Source organism: Engraulis encrasicolus, chromosome 7 (genome assembly GCF_034702125.1).
Source record: "Engraulis encrasicolus isolate BLACKSEA-1 chromosome 7, IST_EnEncr_1.0, whole genome shotgun sequence".
In the NCBI taxonomy this organism is placed as follows: domain Eukaryota; kingdom Metazoa; phylum Chordata; class Actinopteri; order Clupeiformes; family Engraulidae; genus Engraulis; species Engraulis encrasicolus.
Window position 1 is genome coordinate 14,654,085 of NC_085863.1, and position 26,268 is coordinate 14,680,352.

The window sequence follows — 26,268 nt, forward strand, 5'->3', positions numbered from 1 at the left end:
AGGACATAATCGTGGCATAAAATACTTAAAAGATACAAAGTGCCCAGGAAATATACAGCAATAGAAATGCACTCAGAGAGTGCAGACATCCGCCAAGGAAGCGGTTTGATAGAACATTTGACTAAGCTACACCTTATTTAAAAAAAAGATTGGCAGAGGTCTGCAGTGTACTCTCTGAGTGCATTTCTCAGGGTTAAGTGGTTAAGTACACAGGGTTAAGTGGAGCGCGCACACACACACATGCACGCACGTGCACACACAGCATGCCTTAAGAGTGTGGCCCGTAACCCGTTATGTCATGATGAGCAGGCTTAGGTTACCTCAGCGAGCTGGAAGAGGGCTGACTGGCCACACTGCTTGGCCTCTGGAGCGGAGGGAGATGCCTTGGAGGTACTGGAGGATATCTGCTGAATAACAGACACACACACGCACGCGCGCACACACATGTACTTTATTTGATTCCACATTACAAGTTACTATCGATAGGAACCAAATGTGATGAATAATCCAACAACTATTTGACCAATTAACATCTTGCTATGGGAGCATCATTAAGGGTACAGGAAACATCTTCTCTTCCAGATGAACATACTCCCTATCACAGTTGATTTTGAGCAGTATTTAGCTAGCGGTCTGGCCCTTCTTTTACTTAGTCCACTGATGTTAAGTCCACTGACCACCAGCCCACACACACACACACACACACACACACACACACACACACACACACACACACACACACACACACACACACACACACACACACACACACACATACACACACAGACACGCACACACACCAGTCGTTTTACACTGAATGGTCTTTAAATCTCCAAAAATGGAACAAAATGAAAAAGGTTAAATTAGCTGGGGAAAACTAGCAATGGAACAATATATATAATCAAGGCTCAGATATATAAAATAAATATATAAAAAATAAAAATAGATAAAAACTCACATTATTTGCATTCCCCACCGGCCTCTTCTCCTCCTCACGTTTACATTCAGGAGGTGGTCCATGAGTGGTGGACGAGATCTGAGTGAAAGAGTTGAACAAAGACATCATAAACCTCAAGTGTTATTACCAGTGGTGATATTGAAAAAAAATCCTGAGCCTGAACTTTTTTCCCTGCTCTAACGACTACGACAAGATACTGCATAGTGACGTAACATACGCCTATTTTGACACATTATTCAAACATTTAATAGCCTGTGTATAACCATTATTCAAGCCTGATAGTAGATGAAAACCCTGAACCTTCAACACTTTCTGAGAGAAGAATAACCCAATGGCTAATTATTATCAATGTTTTTATTTTTGCAAACTCTGTCAAGCCTGAAATCAGGCATGGAGCCTGAATACTATCAGCCCTGTATTACTGACATTTCACAACATCACAACACACTACTATGCAAGTAGAATACAATAATGGGCAAATGTGGAAGGTAAATTAAAGAATACTAAATCATGTTACTCGTTTTTTTGCCCATCAGACACGCTGTTACGAGCTCTATCTTTATGCTAGAGAAAATGCGTTGTATGTAGTGGAAGTGAGCAATTATGGATTTCTTGAAGCCAGCTGATGGGGCCTTTGCTGTTTGGCCGAAACACCTTGTATAAGCTTGTGTAATTATTAGTGTTTACACATGTCCCCTGAAGACAGTACAGGAACACTCTCCACTTTCTTGAACTTCACTGATTTCTATTTCATTGAGCCAAAGTGCAGTGGAAGGCACACACAGGAAACAGGAAAGCATCAGCAGGTGTCAACTCAAAAATGGCCTATGTAGAAGGGGGACAGGATCTTGAATACTTGAAGATCTATGTGCTACGTGATCGAAATGAGGAAATTAAGACTTTTACGAGCAGTGTGCGGATCCTTCCCCCCTTCATTGAGCCAACCACCAGATGTGGCAGCAACACTCTAACTACTAACTTAAGCATAAAATCGCTGAATTAGATTGCATTAGATAAGTAGCAGTTAGGCCTTTTTATTTAATGATTATGCTTTGAGCGCATTCAATGATTCATGGTCAGCTAATGGCTCTTTTACTGCAATACATGGACAGCCTACTGGCAAATCCAGAGATCAGTGGAATGGATTCTTAAGTGATAACGTCTTTTTTACTCGCATAAAAGGGAGTTGGAATTAGCTCATCAAAAACGGTCATGTCTCCTTAAACAGCACTCACACCAAATTATGTTTTTACACATATGGGTTCCATTACTTTTCTATCAGTATTATTACTGCTACTGTAAATTCAAATTATTTTTAAACTAAGTTCTATTTCTTTTCATTATTTATTGCTTTTGTTATTCTTACTATATATTCTTACTATATATTTCTGTATTCTTTGATATGAACCTTGCACTTGTGTCTGGTATAAATACAGAATATTATTATTATTTTATTTATTTATTATTATTATTAAGATTTTGTTGGCTTTTTGGGCCTTTAATATTTTCTGATAAGACAGGAAGTAGACAGGAAGTGAACGGGAGAGAGAGAGAGATGGGGAAGGATCGGCAAATGACCCGGCTGGAATCGAAATTAGGGTTGCCGACGTAGCAGCCCAGTGCCCTATCGTGCCCAGTGCCCTATTTAAACCACAGTAGGGCCTTGAGTAGGATTACAGATATTGCTCTGCAGTGCTCTAAATTAACACCATCCAACCGGCCAAATGCTGGTGAAACACCAGTTTGGCTGGTAGAAAAGACCAGCTTACTAGCCACTTTGACCCATTAGTGCGTGTGTGTTTGGCTAGTAAGATTATCATCCACTGGCCATTTTGGCTGGTGATGACCAATGTTAATTTAGAGCCCTGTTGCTGTGTGTTGGTGTGGTGTGAGTGGTGTGAGGGTGTTACCTCAGCGAGCTGAAAGAGGGCTGAGGAGGCTCCATGCTGCTTGGCAGCAGTGGAAACAGCAGCAGCGGCAGGGGAAGCATTGGAGGAGGACAGCTGCAGAGACGAGACAAGGAAGCAAAGAGCCAAACATCAAAGTCTAACAAAGTCAAATGTCAAAGAGTTTCCCTCAGGATCAATAAAGTACGTCTACTCTACACTACACTATCTCTGCTCACATCACATACATTGCAGTATGCAGATATGTCAAACCAATGACTGCTTCAACTGTTTATGTCTATGTGTCCATGGCTGCCTGCCCATGTTTACTGTATGCGCTCTGCCGTTGTGTGTCTTTGTCCATTACATCATGTATCTGATGTCAGGGATATGCCACAACAAATTCCTATCAATTGTATTGACATGGCAATAAGCTTCGTGAATCTTGAATCTTGAAATCGTTGAACTACTTATTATCATGTCATGAATTGGTCATCACTGTCAGGAATCTAAGCAGTGTTGCCAGATTGGGTGGTTACCCGCCCAATTGGGCTACTTAGGATGGCCGTCTGCGGGTAAAAACAGGAAAAATTGGCCATTTGGCGGTTATTTCTGCCGTTTTGGGCCCATAGAAGTCAATGCAATTTGCTGAAATTGGGCGGAATTTTGCACAATTTGGCGGTTTTTGAGAACCTTTTGGGCAGGATTTGATCAGACACATCTGGCAACACTGAATCTAAGTGACCTGGATCGGCCAGGTAAAGCATGCTGCTGATGCCAGAACATGATGCATCACTCAACATGAATCATTCATCCTGTTAAATCACACGCTTCAGCAGAGGGCTGCCAAAACACACTTATATGAAATGAAAGCACCCCCTATAGGCCAGTAGTAATCTTCATATGCATGATATGCAGGATTATTATACAACAGCGACCTCTTGGAAGCACGACAAAACTTGAGGTCTTTTTATTTTTTTTTTAACCTTTGGTCCAAAATACTGTCATAGGAGCATTTGTTTCTTTGCCTTGATAAATGTGCAGTGCTAACGTTTAAGACAAGGCTCTTGTTATTAGTTGACAGTTACTTGAACGGTGTCGATCGAGTCCTGATGTATCACTATAATGTTGTATTAATGCAGTGGTTCTCAGTTTACCAAAACTGCAGTTTAAGCCAAACGTATATGATACTTGTAATATTGTAGCGCAGCACTATGGCTCTCTGGTAATGTCATAGCCATTTTTGGTTGCTAGCACACAGCGTTCCACTGATTCAGCGGTGCACATTAGGAGGCTCCGGCGACCCCTGCTGCAGTAAGAGGCTACCCTGCAACATGCATTGAAGATAAATGCATAGCCTTGTTTATTCCACCTGTGATATGTTTGTTCATTTCCAGGTATGAGGCGCCACTTTTCCCCATGCTGCTTTATAGTCAACAGACGATGATGAGATGTTGCGTTGTTTTATACAACAGCAGCATCGGTGCATGGTATGGGCAAGCGTTTGACAAGTACAAGTCCAATGAGCAAGTATCGGGGCCGGTATGGATACCAGTATCGTGTCGGTGCATCCCTACTCACCTCTCTGGCCGTCAGGGCGTGCTCTCCCGCCAGCAGCAGCATGCTCAGGCCTCCCATCTTAGTCGGATCTGCACACACACACACACACACACACACACACACACACACACACACACACACACACACACACACACACAGTTACAGACATTCACATCACGTTACACTTGAGCACTTAACCCTGTACTAATGCACTTACCATCACTCCCATCTTAGTCGGATCTGTACAAACACACACAGTAACATTCAGTTGAAGGTGAAGATTGTGCACATCCCAGGAAAAGGTGCAGGACAAAGGCTGACTGTAGTTTTCGGGGTGAGGAGTATGCACATTTAAAATCCTTTTTTCCCCCCTTTTTAAATTTCATGACATGTACAACATTACGGAAACATTTTATTTTAGGCATACATCTATTAGCACTAATACCTACAATGTCAATGCCTGCATAAGTAACTTGTAAGGCATGTACTAATCAAACGCTAAGGCTTACTAGGTCCTTACTAAGGTTAAAATTGGTAATAAATCCCTTATTGTGCACGAACAAGACATTTGCGAATACATGCCTAACAAATGTTTGATTTTGCTTTGTACATGCCTTACAAGTTACTTATACAGGTACATTGTATGCATTAGTGCTAATGGATGTATCCCTAAAATAAAGTGTTACCAACATTACATTCACAGCACATCGCACAACACTTAACCCTGTGCTAATGTACTTATTAAAAAATAAAAATAACCCCATGCTGCATTTGCACCTTTTGTTCTGTTTATTTCTGTGCTTTTTATCTGTAAGTGTTGTACCACATGCTATGATTATGTCCTCGATTGTAAATCATTTTGGATAAAAGCGTCTGCCAAATGTAATGTTATTTATCCAGAGAGCAAAGGACAAAGGGGAAAGGATGGTGGATGAATGGAGGAACACATAGGGAAGTACAAATGGTTCAAAATGTGCATACGTTTACTTTTTGCTTGAGAATGATTGAGATGTATGTGTCATTACGGTCTCACCCTGTACTATAGGATTACAGCACAGAATGTACAGAATATGCACACTGTGCTGTATGCAAATAATACTGCATACATTATTGCATACATACGCTATAAAGGGAACCTCACAACTACGTGCTGCTGGGTTGTCTGTTTCTATTTTACATGCAAAAGCACAAATGCATATGAGTTGGACGAAAATAATAATGTAGTAATAAATAATGTTCTTCATAGGTGTGCACAGATAGGGGTGAGGTGGTGCTAAAGTCCCACCCCCTTTCCCCGACCGGACAAAAAAATGCCCTTTTTGAACATTCTTTATTCAAACATTTTTGTCACAATGCAATGCAGTCCATGTTGCCATGATCATCTGCAAATGCTTGGCGATCAAGAGCATGTGGCAATAATGCCCCGATAAAATATATAGCCTCTATAGCAGCGTTGGGGAACCGTTTGCGGCCCTTGAGGCCGTTTTATCCGGCCCCCGATATCATTTTAACGTTATGCAACTTCACATGAAATATGACATATTTTGTAAAGGAATCTTAGAAATTACATTTCCAATGCAATGAAGTTATATTAAGGGGACCTAGAGAAGGTGGGGTCTGTTTTAAAGGTGGTTGCCCTCAATATTGGCCTAAATTGCAGGGGGAAATCCTGATTTGTGTTCATAGTATGGCCCTCTGAGGACTTTTATGACCCTTGTAGGAATTTGAAGTGGTCCCTCGAATGAAAAAGGTTCCCCACCCCTGCTCTATAGCCTAGTAAGGCAGCTGGGAGTTCCACATGCCCCCCGCCCCCACCCTCGAGCACCTGCCCCCCAAAATGTTTGTGCACTGACCGGCCATGGCAAAGTTGAGCTGTGGCTTGGTGTCTGTCCTAGCCACCTTCTTGGCCGCTGAGGGGTCCTTGGCGGAGTTTGTGGGGATGGACCACACCTTCTTGCGGGCGTTCCCGACTGCCTGAGACGAGCTCTTCACCGGCTTGTTTGTGGTTGGGCACCATTTGTAGCCGGGGTTGGCCTTCATGAAGGCATCCTTGTACTGCAACACACAAGCACAACAACATTTAGCTCCAAATACATGATACAAGATACAAGATACAAGATATTTTATTTGTCATGTCAACGAAAAGCTTCCCTGCTCTGAGAGTCCCAAAAAAGGTTAAAAAGAATGTTAAAAAGGCAAAAAAAGTTGGAAAAAATATATATTTAAAAAGTTGAAAAAGTTGAAAGCTCCAAATACAGACTATGAAGACAGAAACGGAGGCAAAATACAAAGTACAAATATTCAAGGGAAAGTACAATTAATATAATTTGTTAACGCTAAGGCAATATCAATAAGACTTGAATTTGCAAATGCATTATCATACATAACTGTTATTCAATGTGCTTGAGAGGAAAGACAGAGAAGAGATAAGAACATATTTTAGGAAATAGAAAGTATAGAAAGTATTATATAGATTAGTAGATAAACAACCTTGACCCCAGGCAAGGAGAGCTCACACTGTACAGTAGTTCTCTTTTGTAGCAGTGTGCTGCCCTCTGCCTGCCAACAGCAGTAACAACATGGCAACACGGCGGTCATGTCGTGACCATAATGCGACCTTAAAACCCCTTTAATGCAGAGCCCCTATCACAAGCTGGCTGTTACCGAAATGGTAATGGCCAAGTCTTAATCTGTTACTAAAGACCTTCAGTGATGTCATAGCAGTGTTGTTAAGATGTAGAGGTTTTTTTTCCAGCAAAGAGTGAACAGGCCAATCTGCACTACAAACCACAAACTCCCAAAAAAGGCCAACCTCTTAAGTCATGTCTGTGTCAGGTTTGATGTGTTGATTGATCATTGAAAGAAAGGGTCTGCAAAGTGTGATGTCATGTACGGAATAGGGATGCAAATGATTAATCGATTAATCGACCAATGCATTAATCGATTAAAAAACATTAATCGCAATTTATCGGCAATTCAACTGACAACAGACCCATATGAATAGTGTGTGTGAAGAGGGGTGTGAACAGTGGGAATATTTAAATCACCTTTGGATTAAAGAATTGAAATAGAATTAATTTAAATGTGGTATTTTATGTAAATTTTTTATTAAATTTTTTAGATTTAGTAGTTTATTTCCGAGAAACATTGAGATTTCGGGGGGGAAACGTTGCTAATCAATTAATCGTAAGTCGATCGATAAGACTATCAACTAATGATTAATGAATTAATCGATTTGCATCCCTAGTACGGAAAGAAAGGAATCACTGGAGCATCTTCAGATGTGGAAATTAACTTGTTTTATTAGGCAAGCACCAAGACTAACGTTTCGACGTTCACACGTCTTCTTCAGAGTCAATATGAGAAGACGTGTGAACGTTGAAACGTTAGTCTTGGTGCTTGCCCAATAAAACAAACGTGGACATTTGGAGACATGGGTAATACTGCCCTACAAAACAAGAACGCAGTAACTCAGATTTTGGCAAACTGAGAAAAAAGGCTTCAAAGTTTCCTATATGGCCCGACAACTGTGTTGTCGGTAAAGTGGTGATGACACTTCCTTGTAATACTTTTTTAGGATAGAAATTAAATGCACACACAAAAAAACGAAAAAAATTGTCTACTGCATTCTTGGCTGGTATGACTGCCACAAAATGGAGTTACTGCAGGAGTTACTGTGTTCTTGGCTAGTATTACTGTCTACTCCCAAACCATTCCCATTGGAAAGTGCAGGAGTAACTCACCGACTTACTGCGTTTTTGTTTTGCACGACGTAACCTTTAATCCAACACCGCAGTAACTTTTTTTTTTGTCATTTTTGCACTTTCAAAATGATTTTTCTCTAAAACGGGACGATGTTGGACCACCATTTTTTGACACAAGACAAATGAGGTAGTTTAAAGCCCATTTCCGATCTAAACTCAATTTCGACCATTTTCGAGTTACTGTGTTCTTGTTTTGCACGGCAGAATAGACCTGAGAAATATATAAAGAAGACTGTTCTCGTTAAATTTAGTGGGTGCAGCTTACAGTACATTCAGGTGTGTTTTATAGTCCAAACATTACGGTACATGTGCCTGAATAACACGCCTGAATCACCCTCCTTCGTTGTACATGGGTTCTAAATTTTTGTTTTCTCCTGGCCGTGCGACACTAGCTGCGCACAACTCAACCTCTGATTGTTGGAAAACACTGTCGGTCAAAAAAAATGCCCCTCCTCACAACATCATGTTTATAAACATGGTGAACCCATGTATATGTACACTAAGGTGTACTAACCTCCTTATCCATGCCGGTGTACTTCTGTTTATGTCTAATTCAATCTAATCTAATGTACATGTCTGTGTGGTAATGAGTCCGCCCACCTCAGAGGTCCTGTGGCTACTCTTAAATCTTTGATGTATGCTTTTTTTTTTTTGGGCTGTCTTTATTTTTATGTTCCTATGGTGTTGTGTTTTGTTCTGGTTTTTGTGATGTGTTTTTCTAATTTCTGTCCACATTGTTTGTGAGCTGTTTTTTTTTGTCTAATAAAAAATACAAAAAAAATGAGGCTGCCCACATCCGGCAGGATCCTAAAAATCAGGATCCGGTGCATCTCTAATTACGGTACATGTGCCTGAATAACATGTCTATACCACCCTCCTTCGTGAGATGTACACTAACGGTAGGGACACATACACGCGAATTTGCGAACTCTGCCATTCATTCCTATGAGAGAGGCGAAGGCAAGCGATGGCGAGGCGAAGGCAAGCGATGGCAAGCGAACGAAATTATTAAAGAAAGTTTAATGTTATGCAAATGAGGAGCGAATTCGCCTGCCACGGCCCAATCAAATCAACAACATAACTGTTCCATTCCATTTGATTCGCCGCGACGACCTGATGACGGTTGAATTTCGCTTCGCTTCGCCTTGCTTCGCCTCCTATGTGTCCCTACCGTAAGGTGTACTTCTGTTTATGTCTAATTCAATGTAATCTTATGTACATGTCTGCGTGGTAACGCGTCCGCCCACCTCCTTGGCCATGTCGGTGTACTTCTGTTTCTCCTTGGGCTCCAGCACGGCCCACCAGTCGGCCAGGATCTTGGTGGCGCCGCGGTTGTCGAGGCGCGGGTGCTCCTGCCGCACCAGGGAGCGGTGCCGCTTGCAGAAGAGCAGGAAGGCGTTCATGGGCCGCCGCGCACGCTGCTCCGACGCGTCCTCCTCGCTCTCCTCCACCACCACGCCACACTCCACCTCCTGGCCCTCGGGCTGGCCACACAGAACGGTCCCCTAGAAAAGGAGGAGGAGGAGGAGGAGGAGGAAGAAGAGAGGAGGAGAAAGAAGAGAAGGAGGAGGAGGAGGAAGAGTAGGAGGAGAAGGAGGAGGGGGAGGAAGAAGAGAAGAAGGATGAAGAGGAGGAGGTGGAGGAAGAGAAGAGGAGGTGGACGAGGAGGAGGAGAAGGAGGAAGAGGAGGAGGAGGGGGAGGTGAAAGAGGTGGAGGAGGAAGAAGAAGAGGATGAGGAAGAGGAAGAGGAGGAGGAAGAGGAGAGGAGGTGGAGAAAGACGAGGAGAAGGAATGAAGAGGAAGAAGGGGGGGATGAGGAGGAGCAAGAGGAGGAAGAAGAGAAGAAAGAAGAGGAGGAGGATTAAGAGAAAGACGAGGAGAAGGAGGAGGAGGAGGAAGGATGAAGGAGAGAAGGAGGAAGAAGATGAGTAGAAGAGGAAAGACTCAACAGTTTTATATTGTAACTATTACAATCACCACACCACTCCACTTCCTGTCCGTCAGTCTGGCTAAACAACACCACCCCCTGGAGGAGTCAAAGAGGACCACAGCTGGATCCAACCATGCTGATGCTTATAGCAGGTGAATAATTCAGTCCCTAACCCCATACCATTTACTTCAAAGTTGTACAAAATCCCATGTACCAGGATTGCTGTGGCGCAGCGCGCTAAGCCCCCCACATTTGGGCTTGCATGCCGAGGTAATTTCCCGGCAATGCCCCATCTCTTTCTCCCAATCATTTCCTGTCTACCCTCATACTGTCCTGTAATAATTAAGTCCAAAAAGCCCCCAATAATACTTTTTAAAAATCCCATGTACCAAGCCCTGATGATGATGATTTCATTACATTCAAGCAAGTACATAGTGTGGGATCAGTAGCCTACAGTGTAGACCTACAGGAGTATCCAAGTAATGTAGAACAGACAGAGAGCAGAAAAAGAGTGGAGGACCTACTGTATGAAACGTAGGGCAGGTTAGTACCCATGATTAGAGGTGAGTAGGTGATGGTATAACAACATGTTTACTTACTTTGTCCAGTTCCTCTTCGTCATCCTCCTCTTCCTCCTCAGAGAAGTCGAGGGCCTTCTTGGAGAGGAGGGGGTGCCACTGGAGGCACTTCCGCTTGGGCCGCTTGCCGCTCACCTCCCCCTCCACCGGCGGCTCCTTCCCCCCTCGGCCTCCACCCTTCATGCTGGTGGCCCTGAGCACAAGAGAGAGCACAAAGGTCAGAGTTCAAAAGTTAAATTTTTCACCCTGTGTAAAAAAACATAAAATACAGGGTTGATATGCATAGTTTTGATAGAAGTAATGTCCACGTCCACAGATTACAGTCTTTGGTCGTGCAAAGGGTTAAAAACTGAATTTATGCAAGAAAGAAGTTTCACTCCTTCAAATCAAGGGTTAGTGTGGTTGTATTAATGATGGTAGCTCTGAACACACCAGCCAGGGGGGACATGTGAATTTAGTGAAAATATTCTATTACAACATTTACAAAAAAATAACTATTTTTGTAATCCACTGACCATTTTAAATGAGTGAATATTATATTGCTTGCAGAATAGGCAGTGTGCAGGAGTTAACATTTTAAGTTATGTGCAGCAACAATTCTATATGCCACTATGTCTGTCTGTTCAGTGGCAAGTCAACTAGTTTGATTTTTGGAGTGTTTTCCAGACGACATACGGTACTAGGTCTGCTGACCTTGGGTTTGTAGTTCTACATAAACGGCCCGAGGATGCTAGAAGCCTTCATCCTCATTAGGGCTGGGACGATTAATCGACTAATCGACTATGAAAATTAGTCGGAAAGAATTTCATAGTCGACTGATCGTTTCATTTAATTCAATGCTTTTTTAATAACTTTACTAATGCTTTATTACTTTATTGTATAAGTAAAATTGCCCAGCACGTATGAATTGGACGTTGTATCTCGGAGTAAATAAGCTACTATCATGATTTAAAGCTCATTGTGAGCTCAGGGACCCAATTTTAACGGTTTCTTTCTTTTTTCCCCAATTTCCTTGAAGATTAAAGTGCTAGAGTACTTGAAAAATTAATCGTTTGACTAATCGACTATTCGAAAAAAGTAGTTGATAGATTAATCGGGTGAAAAATAATCGTTTAGGACAGCCCTTATCAGTGGTGTAGTCTACTTTTTCATGGTGGGTATACTGTATATTTGAGCATTTTTTGAAGTGGGTATACTGTATATATTTGTGCTATTCAAAACAATGGATCAATCAATTTTAAGTGGGTATACTGAAATCCCTGAAATTTAGAAGTGGGTATACCCGCGTTCTACATAGACTACACCACTGGCCCTAATCCTCATGTTATCTTTTGCTAGAGCGTGCTGTCCTCTGTCTTCCAACATGTACAATAGCAATATATCACACAATGAACAATATTTGACAAGTATAACCAGAGAGAAGCCAGAGCCATATACTGCACGTGTATTACATTGCAGTACATATACAGTAGGTACACAACCTGCAAACAGTCAAGCAAGCACAGAAAGCATAGTGCAATTTTCAAGTCTTGTATGATTGTTAGATTAGCTTGCCACAAACAAATGAAATTGTTTTTTTTTGCTCATGTCATGCAATGCATTATACTTCAATTGTGACACTATTTGTGTGGTGAATAAACCTATGTTGAGTAAGCAGGCCAGTGATTGGCAAAGGCGGAAAGCAGGAAAATAGAGCACCCTGTGTGCTGAGACATCACAGCACTGTGCTGTGTTCTGTGGTTTTATGCATGCATTGTCAAGTCGGAAAGATCAAGAATTCCTAATTTATCAGGAGACATGCATGCATGGTGTATCATAGGTTATACAATGCTAATCCAATAAGAGGCTATTACTAATAGACAATAGACACCAATGACATAGTGAAAATTAGCCATTTCAATGCTGTGTGAATGTGAACTGTGGTGATTAGGTTGATAAGGTCCAAGTCAATTTGTCTGGGCACGTGTTAGGATGTGATTGTCTTAAGGGGGGAGTGAATAGGACGGTCTATTTGATCATTGATTGTTAGATCATCATGAGCCTAACCAAACAGGTTTTTGACACTAGCTGATTATGTTACCTGGGCTGGCACATTGAACCCATGGGAAAATGCCAAATGACTTCCATACCTAACCCACCCTAAGCCCAGAGAGAATAGTAAGTTGGTGGTCTCTGGGAGCAATGGAAGTCGTTCAATTTGTATGATAATGAAGGGTATAGACACATCTAAAATTGATATGCTACTGTGCCCTGGTCCACGACTTAGGGCTCTTAGTTTTGTTTAGTTTCACAGGACATGGTAATGTTGAGATAAGCAAATTATACTCAGAGAGAGCACACAGACAGTCCGCTGCAGTGTTGCCTACCATGAATGTTGTCACATGGAGTGACTATTGGACTGTTGCTATGGGGTAGACAGGACACTGTCTAGTAACCAGGGGTCTAAATTAACTTTTTTTTGTCACTGTCCAAAATGGCTAGTTGATGTTAATATCAGTAGCCAAACACACACTCACTAATGGGACAAAGTGGCTAGTCAGTTGGTCTTTTCTACCAGCCAAACTGAAACTTCACCAGCATTTGGCCGGTTGGCTAGAGTTCATTTAGAGTCCTGCTACATCAATCTTGCAGCAACGGCATTTAACTTTCAATAGGTCAAAAGCAAGGCTATTTATATAACATCATATACTGTTATACATGCAAACTGTTATACATGCAACATGTGGTTAATAACAATTCACTGTGCCCAAAATCATACAATAGTCACATTTCTGGTCATAATCAATAAATTACATAACCACTAACAATGTTTTGCTGTCTTCTTCGAGGAATTTTAGTGTGATAAATTCAGAATTGACTTGGTTGACTTTCCTTATGTATTACTATCAGATTACAAAGACTTGACCTAAACTGCAACACGGGATTTGACCCGGTGAATTGTGTGCCACATTTAATCTCAATCAGATTTTATTCAGGCCTACATCAATATCAAAAGGCAAAGACTACTAATTATCTCGCTCCAAAATTAGTTTAAATTTTCATTTTCAAAGTTCCCCTCAAACAAGTTGATGCAAATCTTGAGTAAGAAACCATACAAACAACAGAAATACACAACACGTTGCACAAAGTAACAGCGCAGTTCTAAAGCTATCCCCCATCTATTGCTACCTGGCTATGTAGTGATCTAATTCCTAAGTGAAAGGGTCCATCTAGAGATCTGTGAAAGCAAAGGGTCCGTCTAGTCATTATAATCTATGTGAAAGGGTCCTTCCTTTCACCACAGATAGATCGGAATGCCAAGCCGAGCAGTCACTGATTACAGCGAGGGAGGATCACACGGAACTTCATGACACAAACAAAGAAAAGTAGCTCAAGGCAACCAGATTAAATGTTGCCCGAAAAAAAGCACTACAGTACATACAGTATAATTCCACAGTCTGCAAACTTCTCTCACCTCAACTGCCACCACTTGAACCCCCAATTTACAACTGTAACTAATTACATGATTTAGATTACTTGAGTACTTGACTCTATTACAGAAAATGTCAACACTGGGCAAATAAATGATTTTGATAAATTGATTGAATGTCTATAATGATTATTATTATTAGTATTGTGAATCTTTTCCCTATTCAACCATCCAATAATCCATCCATCCATCTATCCCAACCAAATCGAAACTGAACTTTGTAAGCTAAAATGACGAATGTGGAGGATATGTTTTGACATGCAGGCCAACCAAACATGAGCTTTGTTGACCTATCTAGCTCACACTACTGCTTAATGAAATTTCCATGCCCTCTGGTAGTATCAATATTTTCACGAGTTGATAAAATTACATGCCACTTTATATATTATGTTTTGTGAAAGGTGTAATAGGCTTGCGTTGATTCAGTGCAATAAAAAAGTGGACTGGATAGAATATGTGAGATGGTATGAATGATTCTCACCTAAAGGTCAAGTATGTGAATGTTTCCATACTGCTCCTTATTTGGTTCAGAACAACCTATCAAACCAAACTGTTGCACTTGTATTTTGATAGCAATTATATTCTTCTGACCATTATTCTGCACCAGGTGCGCACCATGAGAATGGTGCTGAAACAAGACTCGGTCTACACTTACACTAAAGCACAGCATAGATAGCAGACCCATATTTTGTGGAGATCACATGTTATTGGTGTACTTTCAAAAGATTTTAGTGATCATTGTCAAGGGGTTTTATCACAAACGACAGTATAAGGACCAGATGAGCAGCTAATTTGTAAGAGGTCATTCAGAAGGTCTCGTAATCATGCCTTTTTACATGACCTGGATGTGACTAAAATCCATTAATTGATTGACAACATAGTTTCTGATGACACATTGTTGTGTTCCAATGTCCATGTTCATACTAATAGATAAACACTGTCTGCACAAAAAAGTCACCTGGATTTAACAAACTGCTATGACCTGTTGGGGGTTGGGTCTGACGTCACCCGAGTAGGTGGAATGACCAGGTTAGCGTCTTTGCCTAAAACATAAGTTTCCCGTTCACGGGGGGGCGCTGTGGCGCAGTGCGTTAAGGGCTCTGCATACTTCACGTGCGCATTTTGTCGCGTGTGGCGCGAGAACCATTAATGACGTCATCACTTGCGACAGACTATTCATACTTCAGAAGGCTTTCGCTCGCATTGTCGGAAGTGCCCTCTGCTGTTCATGAGAGAAACGGCAGTATCTTTCACAACTCGCAGCGTGAGTTCTACGGATGTATAAAATAGAAAGCCAAACAGGGCTGCTGTAGGGCTACTGAACGTCTGACTTGTGACTTACCACATTGAAACATATATTTTTGTTGTAGCCTACATGGCCAGATCATTCCAAGACCATGTGAGGGCATTGTTCTGGCGGCAGAATTTATAAATAGTTCGCCAACAAAGTAAATAATTGTTTCACTGAACAACATTTAAGAGAGAAGATAAAATAACTCTCTAGGATATTTTATTATCCTCAAAATGATGCAGGATCCATTCTGTAGTAGCCTACAGTAGTTGTAGCCTCTCTTCGCAACTCCTGCTTTGTCTGCCTACCTGCATGGTCGCTAGTGGCGCACGACATGTTACAAAAAATGTGGGGTGCACGACGTCGCGACACGGCAGCTCGCGACACGGCAGCTCGCGCCACGGCGTGTGACGTCATTTTGGGTCACGTGATGGCGCGAGTGAGGTCGCGAGTGAAGTATGAAGGAGACTTACACCAGTCACGCCAAGTATGAATCCCCCTTTAAGCCCCCCACATTTGGGCTTATATTGCCCACGGGGACCCCGGTTCGAGTCCGGCCGGGGTCATTTCCCGGCCCTGCCCCGTCTCTCTCTCCCAATAATTTCCTGTCTATTCTCACACTGTCCTGTAAAAGTAAAGGCCAAAAATGCTTAATTTCCCGATTACTAACATTCGCGCTGTGGGCAGTGGCAAGATAATAAGCAGCCAGCTGCATGTGCAAACTTTTTGAGTGGCAGCAGTTTCCAACTATCAGAGGTTGAAGAGTGCGCGAAGCCAGGGGTGCGTAGACAGGGATTGTTTACAAACCCGAAACTCATGCATGCCCTGTGCATATTACAAGATGAAGATGCCAGGATTCATTGGCCTGAAAGTGTGAAACAGTGGTTCAGGCAGCATGAGATGTCATTTTCACAAATGTCATGAGTCCAAAAAGTCTTTGGTTGGTGTCGGCAACCAGATTCTACCATCATCAATGCAATTTTTTGGTTTAAAAAAAAAGGTAATAACTTACGAGTCTGGATGGAAATAAATCTTGTGAAATTGAAGAAACGTATCGAAACAATGTCACAACCAATGCGCTCTGTAATGAAAGTTGATGGCAATCAAATGAAATAATAGAGTCTGTTTTTTTGCCAGGCAGTATACATTTCTGCAGAATATATATTTTCATGGGAAAACATTAAAGAAATGTTGTGTCACTTTGTAGCAGTAGCCAGTAGCCATCGTATAACTTGTATAGCTGCTTCAATTTATTGTTCACTCAAAATTATTTGAAATACAGCCATTAAAATGTCTAAAAATGTACCTCACACTATTTAAGTTGTACACTGGCTAGTGTTCAATGTGTCAAAGTAAAATTTCTTTAATGTTGTCCCATGAAAATATATATTTACAAATCTATAGAAATGTGAGGGGTGTACTTAGTTTTGTGACATACGGTATGGCACTTTTGAGAAAATAGGTGTGGAGTAAACCATAACAATAACTTTGGTCATAGTAAATATTAGTTTATTATTTAGCAAATATTCATGAAGAGATCAAATTTGGCAATAGGCATCACAGTTTCAATGAGCAGTATAGTTGCAATACCTACCCTGGCCATCATTCTACAAGATGCACCTTTAAACATCTAAGAAATATTTCTGCGGCTTTATTTATTAAAGGAGTATGCCACTATTTTGGGGTTTAATACAGTTAAAATCATTGGCTGGGGTTTATAAAGGTGGTAAAGTGTCTTATTTTTCATGTTAAGACTTGTCTTGCTTTAAGACAAGTTAAAAGAGGAAATGCCGCTAAGCTAGTGAAAGTCAATGGATCCGTGTAGCATGCTACACGGATCCATTGACTTTCACTAGCTTAGCGACATATTCCCTCTTTTAACTTGTCTTAAAGCAAGACAACGGCTTACATGAAAAATAAGACACTTTACTACCCTTATAAACCCTGGCCAACGATTTTAACTGTATTAAGCCCCAAAATAGTGACATACCCATTTAAGAACCAAACGGTAAGATATTGCTGTAAAAGAACATAATGCACATCATTTGCATTATTTTTTCCTTGACTAAACAAAGGCTTGCTTATTCAATTGCTACTCTTTCATTTGATACAGTGACCAAATATTACCCAAGAGTGTTGGTAGAGTAGAACAGAGTACTTTTATTAATCCCGAGGTAAATTAAGGTGTCTGATAGGTAGTACAAATTATTTAGTAATAAAGTTCTTATGCAAGAAGAAATCAAGTAGAAAAGGATCTGAGGAACAACATTTACAGTCATGTGATGGAGAGGAGATGCTGATTGCATTAAAGCTTTGATGGATCAGTAGGGACATCAGCAATTAACTCAGTTATTGACATTATTGGCAGTGGCTTTAAACATGTCTGGACGAAAGAAGTAGGCTAGATCATCACTGGAATCAAAGATCTGAAGACATATTCAAGCTTTGGGGGATACCAGCAAGATATTCTGTTATTGGCATTATTTTTTAAAATATTTTTGGGCGAAACAAGTGGGCTAGACCATCACAGGAATTGAAGATGTGAAGAGAGATCAATTGTGCAGTATTTTATTAATTGTTTTGACATGCCATCTTAGAAGATTGCAATGGATCCACACACATCAGGGTAAAAATGATAAAGATGCTTCCAGGTTAGAAAGGGAACGAAGAATCTGTCTACACTCATCCATAGAGGTGGATTGTATATCTTCTTCCTCTACTCTGTATTTCAAGCTCAACAAAGTAGCCATATAACTTTAAAGATACAACTAATGAGGAAGCCTTACATTAACAAATATTTGGCCTTTCTCAGTCAGAATATAAATCATATTTAATGTGCAGACAGGAATTGTGGGTTCTTATATGGAAGGTGTCTTCCATGGGATTTTGACCCTGACCTCACCTTACTGGTAACATCATTCTGTCCGTAGAGGTCAATGTGCATTTAAATTACAAAATTGGATTTGGAAAACCGACACACCTATTGTAAATAATTGCTACAAGTAGGGCTGGGCGGTATACCGTTAAAAAAAACGTGATAACGGTTTTCACCTACATGAGGTTCACATTTTGATGAGAGAAGGTTTTTTAAAAAGTTTTTATTCCAAAGAAGTGATTCAAATACAAATGGAGATTAATTAAAATTCAGGATTTTATCTCATTTTTAATTTTAATTTCTGCCTTTTCTTCACAAACTTTGATATGTGGTGGAAAATTGACACTTATGAAAAAAAAATCATGCAGAGAACCGTGATATTAATTTTCATCAAGAAAACCGTGATAGGCATTTTTTCCAGAACCGCCCAGCCCTAGCTATAAGCAACCATGACTAGTTTATCATATATATCTTGTGCCAGACATTGGTGTTCATAATTCCATAAAACAGATTACTCTATGACTGGAACGTGGGGATGGCTTCTCGACCTACGGTACTGTAGCACAGCTGGATTGAATTGGCACATGTGAGGGGCCAGGCATACCCTATGGCAGGGGTGGGGAACCAATGTCTCCAGAGCCATTTACGGCCCTTGAGGCTGTTTCATCCAGCCCTCGATATAATTTTAATGTTATGCAGCTTCACATGAAGTATGCATATTTTGTTAAGGAATCTTAGAAATTACATTTACAATACAATTAATTTATGTTCAGGGGACCTATAGAATGTGGGGTCTGTTTTGAAGGTGGCTGTCTTCAATATAGGCCTGAAGTGCAGGGGGAAATCCTGGTTTGTGTTCATAGTACGGCCCTTGGAGGACATTTACGCCCCTTGGAGGATTTTGAAGTTGCCCGTCGAATGAAAAATGTTCCCCACCATGTGCCATGCGGTAACTACAAAGCTTAAGTTTAGATGTTTCCAAACTGTTATAGTTGGTTCATTTCACCTATCGTTAGTGTATTCTTAAAACAATGACTTGTGTGATTGAATGAATTTCACCTAGGTTACACGGTGCAAACCACCACTTTCCAAAATACCTATAAACCAATTGCCCTATGTGCCATATAATTACAGCTGCCAAGCAGGTTATGTTTATGTTAAGTCACAAGGTTATATTTTTTCTTGTGTTTAGCTGTCAGTCTGTTGCGGTAGGGATACAAGCTGGTTATTCCTACCGTTACCATTTAGCATTCACACTCTCATGAACTCTGGTACCTTCTAAAAACACGGGACACGTGTGTGTGTGTGTGTGTGTGTGTGTGTGTGTGTGTGTGTGTGTGTGTGTGTGTGTGTGTGTGTGTGTTTAAACAACACCAGACTGATGAATGATGATTGAATGGCCCCAAAAGCCCTATTCAGGTTCCTTTAGTGTCCTATATAACTCTTCCAAGGAGGTTTTGCTTTCGTTCATCTGTCTGTTTGTTTGGTCAGTGCCAGCAAATGGATATAAACATGATCAGGTGTACTTAAAGGTGCACTGTGTAGGATTGTGGCCACAGTAAGTATGGCAACTATGTTGCTCATTGAAACTATGCTGCGTATTGTCATATTTCATCTTTTCATTGATATTTACTACGTAATGGAGTAATGTTTACTAGTATGACTAAAGTACAGGAAAAGTTGTAGAGCTAAAAATGTATATTTCTGGAAATTCAAAATGGCGGACATGGAGAAGATCCACCTTTTCAAGTAGGATGAGTGCAATTTTCCCATCCATAATGAATACTTAACATTTGATGGTGGTGGTAAGTATTTGTGAAAAAGGTACCATTTGTGAATGGTATGAATTTGGGAAATAAACTACTAAAAATATTACACAATGCACCTTTAAGATTTTATTATGGCAAAACTGTTTCGCCATGCTCACAGGTGCAAATGGCAGTCCAGATTTTACAAGTGTGTTTTTTGTAGCCCACAAAACACAGATGCAGTCAGCGGAGTCTTCGTTCACCTAGTAATGACTCTTTTCAACATCCACTGACTCTCACAGGTGATTAATTAACTTCAAATTGGTTCACTTGCCTCCTTGACCAGAGACAGTCAGAAAAGGTAATATCAGTATCCCCTTGACTGCATTTAAAAGTAGACAAGGTCTGAGCTCTGCAAGTGGTGTTTCCATTTATGAGTTCAGAGCACTTTAGAGTAGAGTAGAGTAGAGTACTTTATTGGCACTATATACATACAGTGAGATGTTGTTTGGAAGCAATCCACAGATGCCCACATAAGGAAAGATATATTAACAGTATAACTAATGTAATAAAAAATAGAACAAATTAAGCCATAAAATATGCAATCAACTGATTACTCAGTGCAAGTGCAGGATTCAAGTATTCACATGTCAACACACACACACCAATTGCACAAGATCCTATGGCAAAGTCCAAAAAGGTGCGCTGTGTAATATTTTAGTAGTTTATTTCCAGAATTCATGCTGCCCATTCACTAATGTTAACTTTTTTCTTGAATGCTTACCACCAACAACAAATTGTGAGTATTCATTATGACTGGGAAAATTACACTTTTCATACATGAAAAGAGGGATCTTCCTCATGTCCGCCATTTTGAATTTCCGGAAAAGAGACATTTCTGTTTTATTTTTAGCTGCAAACTTACTGTACTTTGGTCAGCAGCATAGTTGCAATACCTACTCTGGCCATCATCCTACACAGTGCACCTTTAACCCGTTAAGACACACCGTTATAAATTTGCTGTTACCAGAAAGGCAATGACCAAGTCATAGTGCATTACTAAAGGCCCTGTGTTATGTCATAGTATTATAGTACTATGGTAGTTAACGTTTCAATGACTATTACATTGTGCCACTGGAGGTAGGGCGTGCATTAAAGGGTTAAAGGAGAACTCCTGGCAATGGCAACATGCAGTTGCACGTCTCACACTGCTTTTGAATATGGCTGTACCTGGCAACACCGCTTTTTTTTTCTTTCAGCCCTTTCCAAGATCCTGCTCATTCTTATGGGGGCAAAAAACATCTCAGCATACTCCAAATACCATCCCAAAAGCTGTGCAACGTCAGCAGACACCTTACAATACAGCAATAACTTGGAATGATATTTGGAGCAGCATTTTGCATTGTTTTTTTAAAATAATGTAAACAAATGATGTCCCTATTAGAATGGGCAGGCTCTTAGAAAGGGCTGGACAAAAAAAATCTGTGCTGTCAGTTACAGGTAGACTATTCACAAGACAAGGGGTATAGCTTGAGAAATAGAGCTGCATGTTGAATTTGATCAGAATTGTCCTTTATTGTACTTACATTCACAACCCTCAATTGATACTGAAATAAGCATCATTTTCAGAGCTTGTCACGAAATGCCAACAGTTAATCAATGGACAAAAACACAGGTAATCAATCAGAAACTCTTTAAATAATTGAACATTCTGTTCTGTCTGTCGACTAAGGTATCAGATATTTCAACGATACATGTAATCTTCACATCTCATTTTGAGCCAGTGATGGCAACTTGCAATTCAGACAAACTTCAGCACTACATTTAGTATTAACCCGTTAAGACACAGTGTTATAAATTTGATGTTATCAGAATGCCAATGACCAAGTCGCAATGCAATGCTAAAGGCCCTGCGTTATGTCGTAGTATCGTGGTACTATGGTAGTTAACTTTCCGATGACTATTACAGTGAAGGTACGGCTTGCATTAAGGGACTACATCTACTACCCTCCCACCACAATGCAAACCACCTTGTTCCTCTACCTGTGTTATTACCACATGGGAGATGTGTAATTCACTCTTCTAACCGTCTTCTGGGTGTCGCTATTTAGAATCAGACGATTTACTGAACATCTGCAACAAGGCCCCTTGCACGGGTGAGGCATAAATGCAATTTCGTTGTGTACAGTGTGCAGTGAACACTTGTGTGCCGTGGAGTGCTGTGTCACAATGACAATGGGAGTTTGAGTTTCCCCAGTTGGGCTTAAAAAAACCAAAACAAATACTGAAGTGTATCTTCCAATGGCAAGTTGCCCATTGCTGTTAGGAGGGCACAAGGTAGGCCAGTGCACGTCTTCCTCCAAGCTGAGGTACTACAATGTTACTACAGGTGCTGTTACATCACAACTGCAGAAAATGTCCAATTACTGAGTTAATTAATTGCTACATACCTGTCAGGTTGAATTTCTTAACATTCACTTACCTTTTAGTGGTATTTCTACACAAACAGTTCAAATACGGTATTTATTGGCAAAAGGCTACAACATTTTTATGGTCATCAATCTAGATGTCAGTCAAGATGTAAAATGCGTCCCAGCATGTGCACACCCCCATTAGTGTTAGTAATAGAAAGTTAACCAACATTCCAGTAATTAAGTATTCAAAATATATTCCAGTCTTTGGTCAGACTGTCAAGCCACTGGTCAGATTATAATGATCTTGGATAACTAGATTGAAAGGTGAATGTTAATGGCTTAAAAAGGGGGGATGAGATGGGTAAAGAAACATATTAGCAGCCTACAAGGCAGGTCAGGCAAACATAAAGATAACATGGAATGAATTGCAGGTGTACTTACTTAGTCACAGAATATGGGTAACACTGTATCTGAAAGATGGAGATGAATCTGTCACTCAGGCTGTGGTGTCATGCGATGATGATGACCTACAAAATAAAAACACTGCGTTCTCAGTCCAAGGATATGCTTCATTTGATTTTCTCATGGTTACGCACCATGTTCTTCATTCATAGCCTACCATGATTTTCAAACCCAGCGAGCGACATGTTATTCTGCATTGCACTCGGCGTGGCGTTAACTTTGCGATGTGCTTGTAGCGCGAGGCAGTGGACGTGCAGTTTGGTGGTGCACTCGAGAATCCATGGATAAAACAAGTTGCAGTCTGGATTCGAAACCATCCCCGCGGCTCCACATCCTGGCGACAAAAACACACCCGCGTAGGCTTCCCCGCCTAGGCCATTACCAACCAAGTGATCAAACCCAATGCCCAATACACTTGCATCGACAAGATTACTGTATTTGCAGCGGTCAGTTTTCAGGTGAGACTGGTGGTGCTCCCTGCAATCCAAAGGGACATAATCGCCGAATCAAGAACCACTAGCCAATACTCCGATGTCCCTCTCGTGAAAAGCTCCACATAAAGTTGGACACAATTAACAGAATAACAAGCCTATTAGTGTCAATAGTCGCTGTAAACCAACGACAAATTTGCATCAGAGTGCAAAATGTCGATCTGGGGTCTGACAAGACAGACAAGCGAAAGAGAGTCCATCTTGCTTTGGGGAAAATGAAGTATAAATCTCACTCCTGTCAAACTCCGCCAAAGCAATCACAACCAAACGTTTATATCATAAGCAAACCGCGACCTTTCATTACTTAAACTTGGGGTTATCGCTATCGACGATTGCAATGGGACATTACACTGGACCGGTCTAGCTTTGCGATTTGTTAAACGGAATAAAAGTAGCCTGCTAGCCAGCTAGCTCTCTGATGCGAGTCACTAGACCCCAGAACGTATCATTAGCTCAACATGCAATGGTTTCAAGTCCCCAGGTCACTGCATAAGCGACATCACTTCACTTTAGTAACTTGGATTCTCCATAATTGACCATTTGCAACATTTCGAACGTTGTGTCAACGCGCTTCGATACATTGTAACCGTACAGTTGATGAGGGAAGTGTCCGCTCAGTTTCTGAGAGGAAAGCAGGCTTGCCTAGCTATGTCGTACATATTGTCTCTACGTTTTGCATCGTCAGTTTAACAGAACAGTGACTTGGAATGAGTGCCGAACAACATCGAGAGCTGGCACTAAGTAAAACAACGACATGTTTATTAATCGATATGTGCTTTCGTAGCGAGATGGTCGGGAGTCAGCAGTCTGGCACGACCACCGTGCGATAAACTGACACATATTGCGCTGAATATCAGGATGTTCTTGACAAACGACACTTGGAATCCGTGCAGAGGTAAAATATCCATAAGTTTTCTGTCATGACGGTATCTCAAAATGGAAACTTACCTCTGTAACCAAGCTCAAATACCAGGGCCTTCTCATTCCAGCTTCCGTCCACCTTTAAACTTATTGACACATCATAACAGTTCTGCCCTAGCTGTACAGTAACACAAATAGCTACCCAGACCGAGCACTTTTATTTTTTACCGGATGAACGCGAAAGCAACCCTTACTGAGCGCAACACAGAGACTCTCAAACTGGTGGATAATCTTTTCCATGTATACATCTAAACTAGAGGACAGTACGGAGGTGATGGTGAAGAGTTCGTGGTGTAACTCGCACAATTTTCACGGGTTGTTTTTCCTGCCTGCCCTCCCCCCGTATGTCTAAGTGTTCTCTCTCTCGGGTCTTGTGGAGCCTTGTGCAGAGAAGCCTATGTGGAATGGATGTTCATGACTGGCCTAGCTGTGTGTGTACCATCCTCATTCAAATGATAGCGTCCGACTTCACTCATCTTGTTGAAACTTTTCGAAGTACATTCTATGGAAATAGTCACTCAGAAGCTGTCACAAGACACGGATAGAGAACATATGACCCTATTTATATATGCAGGCACTATTCTACACGAGTACTTGACTATAGCTTCCTGGGTGTTGTGTTGGCCATCGAAGTGGTTTGAAAATAAAAGTGAAATACAAGCACCAGAGTGTCAGCGCTTACCTGCAACAGGCCAGCCGATGGAATGTTTTGTAACTTCAGGCTGGTACCCCGACAGATCGTTCACCACTTCTCTTCCTTCGGTTAACGTGTTTCTCCAAACAGTTTGCCACACAGGCTACGGTACTGTACATGCAGTGAGTAAAATATCATGGTCATGTAAGCCTGCTCGTGATTGGGTGTTGGTTTGACCGACAGTCCTCGGCGCCCACAGAGCAAGCACATTACATCGCGAGCTGCTAGGAGAAGAGAGATTAATACATCTTCAATCATTTCGTTAGGTGTTTTGAGAGGCAAGGTAGGGGCTCGTACACAATCAAAAACAACATCTGAATAATGTAATCTGCCTCTTACTTGTGGAGGTAAGTTCTCAGCAGACTCAATGAAAAGCCAACACATGGAACAACACAAGGCAACTTTTCCTCTTGTTTTGGTTTTACATGGGCCTGCGAGTGCACTTCGTAGTTCACATGACGCCACACGATTTAGCATGCATTTAAGTGTCAGTAAAATGTAGCTGTTACATGTTAAGACCGCTGTTGTTACAGATCTTCACTAAATCAAGTCCTAGTTTTAAGTGTTTGACTTCCATGTTTGTTTTACGCAGCGCATTAACTGCGCAATTCATCAGTACCTGATGCGTAATAACCTGCTGTGACACGAATATCACGCGTAACGATACAGAGATACCCAGCAAGCCAGGTGAAAATGTGGAAAAAGTGGGAAAAACAAATTTTAAGTACTACTCTAGTGTGGAATGATAAAACAAAGAAACAATTACCCAAATGTACAAGATGTTCTAGTCATTATTAAAGCAAATACTTTGAGCATTGTAACTGTGGCACACCAAATTCAAAACTAGTAGGCCTAAGGCAATTACTTTATTGCACACATTCTCGTGGAAATGTAGAGTGTTTTTTATTGTCAAGACAATTAAGCTTGCATTTTATTTTTGGAGGTTTTTGGGTTATACCCTTTTAAATGGAGTAGATACACAAAAATAGCTGTTTTATAACTGTTCTATGACTCTGTCAACAACAACTGTCTGTTGTTGTTGACAGAGTTGGGCAAACCTATTAATTCTCAGATGTGACAACCAATCAGACCACATATTACAATGACAAATGATTAGCTTGCGTCTTTTAATTGGTGCCTTAACATTGGGAAAAGGAACAGGTTGGCCGTACTCACTCACTTCAATGCGAAATTCAAGTCAGCGTGAAGCCACAGGTTGTATGGGG

At 41.0% G+C, this 26,268-nt stretch overlaps 1 protein-coding gene across 4 annotated transcripts in view; it reads right to left on the reverse strand.

Moving 5' to 3' along the window:
* Positions 1 to 25,144, reverse strand: part of LOC134452509 (HMG box transcription factor BBX) — a 43,958-nt gene extending 18,814 nt beyond the window's left edge. Inside the window, exons 1-9 of one of the 4 annotated variants that reach the window (XM_063202936.1) lie at positions 25,031 to 25,144; positions 22,916 to 23,001; positions 10,699 to 10,870; positions 9,416 to 9,673; positions 6,258 to 6,459; positions 4,426 to 4,493; positions 2,869 to 2,961; positions 959 to 1,036; positions 321 to 404 (exon numbers count right to left, since the gene is read on the reverse strand). In XM_063202936.1, the coding sequence (XP_063059006.1) occupies positions 321 to 404; positions 959 to 1,036; positions 2,869 to 2,961; positions 4,426 to 4,493; positions 6,258 to 6,459; positions 9,416 to 9,673; positions 10,699 to 10,860 (945 nt within the window). In that variant the 5' untranslated portion in view covers positions 10,861 to 10,870; positions 22,916 to 23,001; positions 25,031 to 25,144. The other 3 variants (XM_063202933.1, XM_063202934.1, XM_063202935.1) reach the window with 3 other exon arrangements.
* Positions 25,145 to 26,268: the final 1,124 nt, after the last annotated feature.